This window comes from Arachis hypogaea, chromosome 19 (genome assembly GCF_003086295.3).
Source record: "Arachis hypogaea cultivar Tifrunner chromosome 19, arahy.Tifrunner.gnm2.J5K5, whole genome shotgun sequence".
NCBI lineage: Eukaryota > Viridiplantae > Streptophyta > Magnoliopsida > Fabales > Fabaceae > Arachis > Arachis hypogaea.
The window spans coordinates 18,600,402-18,613,289 of NC_092054.1; the positions used below are offsets into that span (position 1 = coordinate 18,600,402).

The 12,888-nt window shown below is 31.9% G+C and overlaps 1 protein-coding gene across 1 annotated transcript; it reads left to right on the forward strand.

Annotated features, from left to right (window-relative positions):
- The first annotated feature begins 2,612 nt into the window (after positions 1-2,612).
- On the forward strand, positions 2,613-8,622 carry LOC112778050 (U-box domain-containing protein 34-like). The gene is made up of 7 exons (XM_072228308.1): positions 2,613-2,897; positions 3,490-3,509; positions 4,565-4,657; positions 5,003-5,124; positions 6,423-6,444; positions 6,760-7,053; positions 7,931-8,622. The coding sequence occupies exons 1-7, from the start codon at positions 2,729-2,731 to the stop codon at positions 8,612-8,614; spliced, it is 1,404 nt and encodes a 467-aa protein (XP_072084409.1). The 5' UTR covers positions 2,613-2,728; the 3' UTR covers positions 8,615-8,622.
- Positions 8,623-12,888: the final 4,266 nt, after the last annotated feature.

Below are 12,888 nucleotides of genomic sequence, written 5' to 3' on the forward strand. Positions count from 1 at the left end.
ATATAGAACATCTTTACCCTCGTGAACAAAATAATCTTTCAGGGCCTTCTTGAATGACTCCATGGTGGGGAACAACTGTCCAACCTTAAATTGGACCTCACCATATCCAGTGTCCTCATCAAAAGTATCATAGGCTGTTTTACCCTCATCTCCAGATGAAACTGGACTGTTGAACACATCACTTTCATACTCATAAGGTTTCTCATACTCACTCTCCAGCTCTGCTGCAGTTGGGTCTGGTACATGGTCTTCACCTCCATTAGCAGCATTTATTGTATCCTGCCCAGCAGGCCCATGTTGTCTGGAGCTTCTTGGGCCTCCCAGATCTGGCCCAGGCCCACTGTTCTCCCCCTGCATATCTTGCCTACCAAGCCCATCCTTTAGCACATGTTTTCTCCTAGCACCAGAGTATTTTCTACTAGCCCTTCTCTTAGCTATTTTAGGGGACATTTTTGGCCCATCTTCTGCTGACTTAGTCCCCTTCTTCTTAGCCACACCAGTTTTTTTTCTTCCTTTAAGTGACACCTTCTCTTTAACTCGAGTCTTCTGCTTGTTCTTCCTCCTATTCAAACTGTCATCACTCCCACTGTCATCAGACTCATAACCAGGAGGAGGCGGTTTGTAAGCCTCATCCTCAGCGCTTTCGTATCCATCATCCGAGGAAGATGATGATGACTTAAGCGAATTGACATCACTGGCAATCACATCCTCCTCCACAACTCCCTCACCAACTACCTCTGGCAAGTCCACAGGATGATCAAAGTAGATGTAAAATTCATCTGTGTGCCTGTTCTTATCAATCCCCTCCCTCAGTTCGTTAATTTCTTTATCCCCATGAATGGCATGAAGGCCAGATTCCATATCAGAGGCAGTCATATCACACCAGTACATTGCCTTAAACTCCACATAGCCTAACTCTTTAAACAAAACAACTAGATCAAAGTAATTAATCAGGTCAACATCCATTGGTGGCCACCTATGAACTTTTCCATCCATGTACCTAAGATTTCCTTCACTGTCCTTCGTGAAATTCCCCCCATGGTGAAACACAGGGGTAACCAGACATTCAGACATCTGGAAAAGTGCAATAAAATTTTGTTAACTCCTAAATAAAAAATTTAAACATGCAACACAGTTTCTTCAATCTTACATCAATTTAACAGCCAATCCTAATAATCTGTTCCAACTATCACTAATATTTTAACTCATCTCTACACTTTCATTTTATTTAAATACATAAAACTCCTAGGATATGGCAACAGAAACACTTTTTTAACCTCTCTCTACCCCCACCAACGCTGAATGCAAACAAGAATGGTAGAATGAGGACCACACACAAGCAAAACAGTGAAAGCGACATTAACGACACCTACCTCAGCAATCAATGCTGTGTGCCGAACCGTCCAACTTCCGTCAAGAGCGTCGTCCAACAACCGTCCACGTCTCCGTCAAGAGCTTCGTCAGAAACCTTGTCACCAAGATTTTCACTAGTCACCACTGCCTTGATGGAGAAGAGAGCTGTCTGCTAGGGTTTAGAATATAATTGTATTACAGAGACAAGGGGTCTTTAGGGGATAACATATAAGGCGCGAAACCAAACGACGCCTGGAAACCTCAAAATGCCATCGTTTTTGTGTTGTGGACGAGGACAGAAAGGCCCCTGTCCATTTCATCTTGCCATGTAGGATTCTATCTTCCACGTAACAATCCGAGCCATCCGTGTCATACCCAAGCCTTCACACCTCAGTATTTTCCGTCGACTTTCCGCCGTGAAGATGACAGAAGGACCGGGTTGGCAGACGGAGTTCAGGGTCAGGGACCGTAATGGAACGTGTTTTTGGTGATCGTCTTGACATTTTGGGAAATGGACAGGGACCGGGTTGGTACTTTACTCATTAATTATCCACTAACATGCTCACTTCTTTGACCACTCGACTAAATCTGCGAAAGTCCTCCTTCAAATCGAATCTCCCTCTCGACTTAGCTTCTTCGATTTCGACAAAGTAATTGGAAACAATTTCCGTGTCAGCAACTCCCAAACTTAACCTCCTAAGTACATTTTCTCGAAAACCCATACTTAATATTTTTCGATTTGACTATTTCTTTGGATCAACACATGGCACATCAAACATTAATATCTTTAGATTTTAGGTGCTGACCATCATTTGATTGCTTGACATATGAATACTTTCAAATTACCAACTATCCAAAGATTATATATTAATTTTTTTAATTTTCAACTGTTTCGACTTTCGAGTTTCGACTGCAACGGTATTTTTTTTAATCTTGAATTGCATTGATTTTTGTGGCCAATTTTCGGTTAATTCCATTGAATATTCTGTCCAACTCTCATAACTGTGGCTATTAAATTGTTTTGCCAACAATTAGAAACAGAGAAAACAGAAAGTGAAAAAATAAAATAAAATAAAAAAACAAAACCGACTTTAGTAACGTCATGTAGATAGCACAAAAATGTTTTGGAAACTAACTCCAACAAATCCTTGAGTCCAGATCAACAAAGGAATAAGCATGACAAATTTCGGAGCGGTTAGTAACAATATTTGATCCATATATAGCAAATATGACAAATAAAATACATAGGAGAAGGACAACATATTTTGTCATCACCAATAGTTTTTTATTTTTTATTTTTTATTCTTTTGGGTATCTTCAAACGTGAATTTTGATTCCAATAATCTACCCCAAACCACACCAGCCACCATCAGTAATGGTAGATTTCAGAAAATCAGCATCAGCTAAGCCTAAAAATAGTGGTGGCCCTACGACTGTGATCGCCGTGACCAGTGGCCGGAAAAGCCAATACGCCATCCAGTGGGCCGTAGAACATATTCTGAAGAAGAATTCCTCTTGCATTCTCATTCACGTTCAGACCAATCGTTTGTACCATCGTAGGTTTCCTTGTGCTTCTTAAATTTTAATAACATAAACACATTTCTATATTTTCAATACTTATATGTTAAATATAAAATAAAGTTTTTGAAAAAGTACACATTACATGTTCTCTAGAGGCATTCAATAATTTCTCACCTCCTCCTTTGGTGGTGGTTTTTGAACCTTGGAAGCATAGCTAATAATTTCTCACATCCATTTAATTAAAGGTTTAATTATTCTGTTGGTCCTATAGTTTCGTGAAATTTTCAATTAGGTCCCTATACTTTTTTTTTAATTGGGTCTTTGCACTAAATTTTTTTTCAATTAAGTCCCTTTTAATAATAATTGACTTAATTTTATAGGGACCTAACTAAAAAAAAAGAATTGGTATAGAGACCTAAATAAAAAGAAAAAAAAAAGTGTAGGGACCCAATTAAAAAAAAATTTGTGCAAGGACTCAATTAAAAGAAAAAAAAAAGTATAGGAACCTAATTGAAAATTTCGCAAAATTATAGGACCAACAGAGTAATTAAACCTTAATTAAATTGTTTACAATTGTAACTGAGATTGCAATAAAATTAAAGTTTACACCTATAGCATTAAGCAATAAAATAATTGTATGGAAGTTAAAAAATCATGATGGATAATTATTTATGTTGATTTAATTTGGCACTATTTGGGATTTTCATCAGTTGTTGGTTAATATCAATTATTAATTCTTCTTATCTTTAGATAGATAAATTATTCACAAAGACTTTATTCACATATAGTTTTGTATGTCTTTTTATGTAAACTTTAATGTTTTCTAAATCTTTTATTAGTGACATTATTATTTTGATCACTTTTAGAACAATATATTATTCACATAAAATATTTGTTACATGCATTAGAGCCGTAATAAACAAACTCAATAATTCATTCTTTGTTGAATAAGGATAAAGTATTATTTAGTTTATAACATTTGGGTTAAGTCTTAATTTCGTTCTTAATGTTTGAAACTTTATATTTTTATCTCAAACATTTTATTTCATTATATTTTAATCTTTTGATTAAGATTCGATTTTTTCTTCCAAAAATACCTCTTTTTCTATTATAATTTTTTTTGGACAGCAGTAAAAATTATAATTATAATAGTCAGAGTGCATAGTTATTAGTAATTTGAGAATGAAAGTGATAGAATAATAAAAAAATTTAAATAGTATGAAATATAATATCTAAAATAAAAATAAAACATTTAAAATATTAAGAATAAAGTTAAAACTTAACCTAAATGTTAAGGATTATAGCACCGCTTTATCCATATAACAAGAGTAGTGCTAGGGAGCCAATGGCCTAAGTGTACAATGTGTACAATGGGTATGAATAAAATGAACATCACCTACTATGTAGAATAATCATCCGGATACCAGGGATAATAAACATCTCATATTATAAAAAATTAATTTTGGGTTCACCAAGGTTCGAATTCTTGATCTTCCGAATTTGAAACTCTAATACCATATCCTGAAACTACTCATCCCAAAAACGTAACCTGACAGAACAATGTAACACTAATAATCATATCTCTAATACTTTCTAAACTATCATTGTACGCTTTGTACGCTTAGATCATTGGCTCCCTATACTTTCTCATATAACAATTACCAATCCTTTATTGTTTATTTGTGCAGAGAATGGTGTTGGACCTAGTCATTGTCGTCCACCAACTGAAGAAGAATGGCAACGGATTTTTCTCCCTTTCAGAGGGCTTTGTGCTCGAAAAGGGGTTAGTTATCCAACAAAAATGAGAAGAAAAAAAAAATATTAGTTTTTAATCATTATCTTTTTTGTCTACGTTATCTTTGAAATAGTAAATAAGAATTGAACAGGGTATTTAGTATTTGGTGAAAACTCACGTGAAGTCGACTTCACGTGAAGTTAATGTCTGAGAGCCGTTAGATGATTTGACTTATTTGATTAAATTTTTATCTAGCGACTCTCAGATATCAACTTCACGTGAAGTCGACTACACCTGAGTTTCTACCTTAATATTTACTTTAAAAATATTAAAAATTATGTTTAGTTTGAAAAAAAAAAAATAATTTGTGGTTGTGGACGCTTATTATTTCAGATTGTAGCGACAGAGTTGGTGTTACAAGGCGCTAACGTTACCAGTGCACTTACTCAATACGTAAATGAAAACTATATTAGTAGCGTCATTGTTGGTGCTTCCCAATGGAATTCTTTTATAAGGTTGAATTCTTTTATCTCACAATCATGCATACTCAAGCATTTCCAATAAGTAAAAATCTCTTGCGGTCCATGAGATATATTTTTAGCTTTAATTATTTTGTAAATCTCGATAATTTTATCAAATTTTTAATTAAATTTTTATATTATATCAGATTTTGTAACTAAGTCTTTATCATGATAAAAAATTAAAATTAACAAAAAAAATTCTGTTAACTAAATATTAAATATGTTCGTTTTATTTAATAAAATATTTTTTTTAATTTCAATATTTTTATCACGATAAAAATTTAATTACCAAATCTAATATAATATAAGAATTTAATTAAAAAATATATATAAAAATCTAATTAAAATTTTCAATAAAAATATAAAACTACCAAAATAATTAAACCATATTTTTATGTTGTGCTTCTTAAGCATAACTAAAATACCATGGCCTTGATTTTATTTTATTTTATTTTTTTTCAGGAAATTTAAAAATACGGATGTGGCAGCTAGCTTAGCCAAGTCTTTGCCAGATTTTTGCTCAATATATGTTATATCGAAAGGAAAAGTCCAAACTATCCGTCCAGCAGGTCCTGCTCAAAATGGTAAATTCACAAAAGCAGCAACAGTAAAAGGGGTAGCAACGCCAGATTATTTTTTTAACAATTCACCTCAACATATAAACAGGTATGGATCTCCATTAATTGCAATACTTATACATATCTTTTTTTGGAGTAATACAATAAAGACATGGATATCCTTTTCTGTGATTCACTTAGCTTGGTCAAAGAGGCTACATTATCAATGACACCAAGTAATTTTTCACCAATAGAACAAAGTCCAACAATATCCTTTGGAGGCTCTTCACCACAAACCGACAGTGATCTTGAATTCGCAAAGTCACAAATCACTTCGTCAAAATCCAAAGTAAGTAAGTAATGTATCTTGTACTATCAATGCAGTAAGGGTATTTTGGTCATTATAGAACATGCATAAGAAAAGCAGAAAAAAAATTAGAAACTATTAACAATGGTACATGGAAAAGTGAGTAAGTATAGTAAGGGTTATTTTGTAGTTGGGATTGGTTTATTTGTATTTCAATGTGCACCTATATCTAAATATTTATCTTTGTTATCTCTTCTTTTTATATTTTTCGTCTTCAAAACAATGTTAAAGAATTTCAATACAAAAATATTATTCGTATACTAAAATCAGTCATCAATATTTTTATATATAAATATATATGTATAATTTAATTTATTTATATTTTATACTAGTGACTATTTTGATGACTGGTTTTAGTACACACATAGCATAATCGATTTCAATATACTGGTAATAACTAATTATGTAGTTTAACTTACTTTTTCCCATGTGAATGATTAGATTTTTTTTTCCACCCATCTTTATAGAAAAAAATGGAGGAAGAATTAATGAAATTAAAACTTGAACTAAAGAAAACAAATGAGCAATATGGATTGTTCTATAAAGAAGTCGACTCTGCGCATAAGGTATGATGAAATGCTTTCTTTTGAGATATTGTTATTATAATATTTTCTCTATTTAATTTGAATATTAAACTTTAATTCAATTGCCTGAAAAATAAAAAGAGAAAACACTTGAAAAGTACATTTCATATTTGTTATTTAGGGAGTGGATGAGTATGAAAAGGCTAAGCTTTCAAGGCAGAAAACAGTGCATGCTATGGAAAACGAGGAAAATCAAGGAGCTTCAAGTTCTGCCTACATTTATAAAAACATCGTTCCATACAGAAGATACAACATTAAAGAAATAGAAATTGCAACTAATTACTTTGATATTGATCTCAAAATTGGAGAAGGTGGTTATGGACCAGTTTTTAAAGGAGTAATTGACAACACTGATGTCGCCATCAAGGCTGTGAGGCCAGATATAAGCCATGGGGAAAGACAATTTAACCAAGAGGTATCTATAAATAGTTAATGTTTCTTTGGTTTAAATAATGCATTTTTTTTTTCTTGCTATATTAAAAATGACAACTATATTCTAACACATTAACATTGTTAATGTAAATTATTTGTGTAAAATTGTCTTTATACAAAGATAATAATTAAAAATCTTAGATAACAATTTAATCAAATATATTAAATATTTATGTGTGTATTAGTGAGAGCAATTCTAATAAAATATTTTTGGAATTTTAGATTTGACATCTAGAAAAAATGAAATCATCAATCAAATAAGACCAATTTTAGTATAGAAACACAATTTCAATTTGTTGGAGAATCAATTATATTTTTTCACTTTATGTAAAATTTAAATTGAATTAAAAAACTAAATATTAAAATGATAAATCTCATATTTAGAATATCTACAATATTTGATTTTTGTTTAATTTTATTGTGGGTCTCACAAAATATTACATCAATATTTATGAGACTATATATTATAATAATAATATTTGTAACTAAATGTGTAATTTATCACACAAATATCTAGATTCAATTTATTTTAAATTTTATAAAAAATAACAAAATTTAATTAGTTTTCCTCTAAAATGAAATCGCATTTTAACAGGAGATCAATCTCCTTTCATGGATTGCCAACGAGCTATAACTCAAATAGTATAGTTTCGTATATTCATTTAGAGTTCACGAATTCCATTCTCACTCTTAACTTAAAAAAAAAAAAAAAACTCTTTTCATCAATTATCTGCATGCAAATTGAAATTCAAAACGTTTCCCTTCACGTACACTTCAAATTTAAAACTTCAAAAAGCTCTGTCCTAAATTATTATCAACAAATCTGAATAAAAATTAATAACAACTTGATGTTAATGCAGGTTCAAGTTTTGAGCACCATAACACATCCAAACATGGTACTACTCATAGGTGCATGCCCAGAATTCGGATGTCTTGTGTATGAATACATGGACTATGGAAGTTTGGAAGATCGTTTATTCAGAAAAGGAAACACTCCTCCAATCCCATGGAAAATCCGTTTCAGAATAGCATCGGAAATCGCCACCGCCCTTCTCTACCTTCACCAACTAAAACCAGAGCCACTAGTCCACCGTGACCTCAAGCCAGCAAATATCCTCTTAGACAGAACCTATTTAAGCAAGATCGGCGACGTCGGTCTTGCGAGGCTCGTTCCGCCTTCGGTCGCTGACAAAACTACCCAGTACCGGCTGACGAAAGCCGCCGGCACGTTCTGTTATATCGACCCGGAGTATCAACAGACAGGGTTGTTGGGTGTGAAATCGGACATATATTCTTTTGGTGTGATGCTGCTTCAGATTATAACTGCAAAGCCTCCAATGGGGTTGGCTCATTTGGTTCAGAGTGCTATTGATGCTGGAAGCTTTGAACAAGTTCTTGATCCTAGTTTGAATGATTGGCCTGTTGAAGATGCTTTGTCTTGTGCTAAGTTGGCATTGAAGTGTTGTGAGATGAGAAAACGAGATAGACCCAGTCTTGCTACTGTGATTTTACCCGAGTTGAATAGGCTCAGAGATTTGAGATAGATAAAGATAATAATGGCAATAAAGAAATAATAATGAAAAAAATGAAAATCTTCTATGGCTGCGAGAGCTTAGTTGATAGAGCCAAGGCACCTGGAACCTGGAAATTGATTATTAATAATGTAAACTGCTACTCCTAGAATATTATTCTTAAATCGTCTCATCATTTTCTTTTATTATAAATTCTATAGAAATAATCAAGATGGATATAGTTACATACTTACAAGGACTAGCTAGTACTTGCATGAGAAGCCTCAACTCAGGGAAATATGCATGTAATGTAACTACTATAGTAATGTTTGGGTGAAAATAAAAAATCAGTCTAAACAGTCTAAAATTCGTGTATTTAATATTCATTAATTATCGATAGAATAATGGTATAATTTTAGATATAATAAAGGGTTAATGTTTAAATTCGTCCCTAAAAGATCACGCGATCTTCATTTTCATCATCGAATGATTTTTTTAATCAAATTAGTCCTTAAAAGATAAACTGTTAGTCAAATTAGTCCTTCCGTCAATTGGATGATGACGTGTCACGTTAAGTGCCATGTGGCATGATGACGTGACACGCCACGTGGCAGCTCAGTAACACGTGACACGCCACGTGACAAGTCAGTGACACGTGGCACGTGTCACTTGACATATAAAATTTTTTTTTATTAGTCAAAATAGTCCTTGAAAGTTTAGACGTAAGTCATTTTCATCCCTCAAATTTTAAAAATTAGTCAAACTAGTCCTTATATAATTTTTTTATTTTTTCTTCATAAAATTATCTCTCTCCTTTAATTATTCTCAAAATCTCTCTTATTCTTTTCTATTCTAAAATATTTTTCTTACACTACTATATTTTGCTGGAATATATATATATATATACTCAAAATTGAAATGTATGTATTTATTAACTTAAATAAAGTTATATGCTCAAAATCAAAATTTATGTATATTAACCTAAACAAAGTTATACCACTATTTTTTTTCTACTACATCTTTTTTTTTTCCATTACGATATTACTTATATATAGGATGTAATGGTAGTGATACTTAGAGTCAAAATCCAAGAAGATCCACAAATTTTGTTTCAATTCCAAACTTTACAAAATATTAAAAATTTGTTGGTTAATTATTATTATTATTATTATTATTATTATTATTATTATTATTATTATTATTATTATTATTATTATTATAAACGAATTGCTTCTTAAGCGTAATACGTGCAAACATCATAATAAATTTTTGTGTGTTTCATATGTTTGAGATAGATTATATAATTTTTTTTTTAATTTCACAAATCAATGAGATAAAATGAAATAGGAAATATTATACCTATGCATAACACAGACTACTCCGCACTAGTACATTATATAAATAGATATGCTTTGTATTAAAATAAAATTCCTTTTGTTTTAAATGAAATATTTAAAAAATTATATTAGAATATTAAAATTCAAAAATGATTCCATAAACCAGTTTTTCAATTATTGAGTTTTACTATATAAATTAAATAATAATAAAAGTTATAATTTTAAAAAATTTAAAAGATTTAAAATTTAAAATAATTACTATATTATTTAGTAAAATTTAAAATATTAAATTTTTAAATATATAATCAACAATAATTTGATAAACTCATTTAAATAAAAAAATTTACATAAAAAATTACAATTTGAAAATGTAAAATTTTAAAATACAAATGACAAAATAACTTTATAAAAATTTAATTATTTTTATTATTTTATATAAAGAGAATTTTATTTATTAAGGTTTAAAAAATAATAGTAAAATTAGTAGTATAAAAAAATATTATAAATTTAATATTATAAAAAATTATATAAAGACTAGTTTGACTAATTTTTAAAATTTGAGAGATGAAAATGACTTACGTCTGGACTTTCAAGGACTATTTTGACTAATAAAAAACTTTTTTTTATGTCAAGTGACACGTGTTACTGACCTGTCACGTGGCGTGCCGCGTGGCACTTAACGTGACACATCATCATCCAATTGACGGAAGGACTAATTTGACTAACAGTTTATCTTTCAGGGTCTAATTTGATTAAAAAAATTATTCGGGGACGAAAATGAAAATCGCGTGATCTTTCAGGGACGAATTTGAACATTAACCCATATAATAAATATATAATTACGAATAGTATTATGTAACTAGTAATCTAGACTTAGAATATGCAAACAAAATATCTTATATTACACGCAACAATTTTTAATCTGTTCTCTTACGAAATAAAATAATGAACTTAGAGATATGAACATGAAGATAGTTATGAACATACGATGTTTTTAGTAGTTCGCAGATGTTTTATGCCTTTTGTATTAGGCTTTCATTTTTCAGAGGTGGAAGGTATTCTAATTCAAACATTTAAGCCTATTGATAAAGTTTGTGTTTTAGTGCCAAAATATTACCGTTGCATGCTGCATGTTTTTAAAGTTTGCAGTTATGAATTTCTCTGCTTCTGAGATCCATGAGCCATGATATTTTATTTTGAGGTCTTGACAATTTAGTATTCTTTATTATAAGGTGAGTATTGAGTAATAGCTGATCAGATATACTATTTGAGACCTTTATTAAAGAGAGAAAGATAAATTGAAAACAAAAGGGGTAACCGACTATAGTAGCTATAAGGGTGTTTCAATTTTTTTTGGGTGACTAAACAGAAAAAAAAAAAGAAAAAAAGAACAGAGACAAAATCAAATTAATTGGCTAAGTTCATATCTAAATCTATTAGATGTTGAAGCTCACTCCATAGTTGATTCCAATTCGAGTGAATGTCCGCGTCATAAGTAGCTGCTTTAGCCATACAATCTGCAACACTATTTGCATTCCTTTGAATTAAAAGAATAGAGACTCTCCAATTTCAATTCATAACATCCTGTATATGCTTTGCCAAATCCAATTCCGGAATATCCTTACCAAGCATTCTTTTGTTTACTAAGAAAAGAGCTTATAAACAGTTTGTTTCAGAAATAACCTCACGAAATCCACTATCCCAAGCTAGAAGTAAATCTCTCCAAATCGCATACAATTCAGCAAAAAGAACACTGCACACTTCGACTTTCTCAGTGCAACCTTTCATCCAAAATCCATCAGAATTGCGAATGATACAACCAAAATCAGCATAGCCAAAAGGAGCAAAACAACTAGCATCACACTTCAATTTAACAGAATGAACTGGAGGTGGAACCCAATGCAAACAAAGCAAAGGAGGAGACAAACAGTGATGCATAGCAAAAATAGTGTGGAACTCTCTTACTAAACTACGAATCAAACTCACCACTTTACTAGCACTCCAAGAGTCATCTATATTAAATAAGTCATGATTTTTGCTTCTCTAAATCCCCTAGATGGTCGAAAAGAAAAGAAAAACATCTCCACTCCTTGCACATCTGCATAGCCAATTACGTAAATCCGAGTTATCTGAATATAGGTCTAAAAGGTTCCAGACCTCCTTGGCACTAGGGCACTCCCGAAGACAATAAAGAATGGATTCAGAACCATTCTGACACCGATGACAAGTGCTAGATAAAGCTAAGCCACAACCCAAACGAAACTCTGCCGTAGGAATAACGTTGTGAAGACTGAGCCAAATCAAGAATTTGTACTTCTCAGGAATATCCAGTCGTCATACCCACAACCAATTATCACGCTCATTTCTGTCAAACTTTCTTCTGACTAGCCAATTATATCCACTCATATCTGAGTAGAGTCTAGAAGACGCCACAGCCCACGACCAACCCGATCTCTCTCCAGCATTCAAATCCGGATTATAAGCATTCAAATGCTGTTTGACATGTTCTGGAATGTTAGAGAAAATATCATGGAGATTCCATTGACCATCTTTTCAAATGTCTCTAATAGTTAAATCAGAGTCAAATATATGTACAAAAGGGACATCTTGAGCAATTGGACCCTCAATACTCCAATTGTCAAACCAAAAAGATTGATCAAGTGACCCAACGCACCAAGAAAAGGCATCTTTAAGAGCACCAAAAGCCTTTGAGATACTCTTCCAAACATGAGAAGCGTTGCAAGGGACAGGGCCATCTAAAACTCCCTCATTCTTCAGATACTTCGCCCTTAATAGAGCAACACAAGACTTGTCCTGACAATGAAAAAGTTGCCAAACCAATTTACCAAGTAAAGATATATTAACACACACAGGATCTCTAATACTCAAGCCACCAAATTTCTTTGGAGTGACCACGGTCCTCCAATTAACAAGAGAAAGACCTTTGCCATCAACTTGACCCTTTCAAAG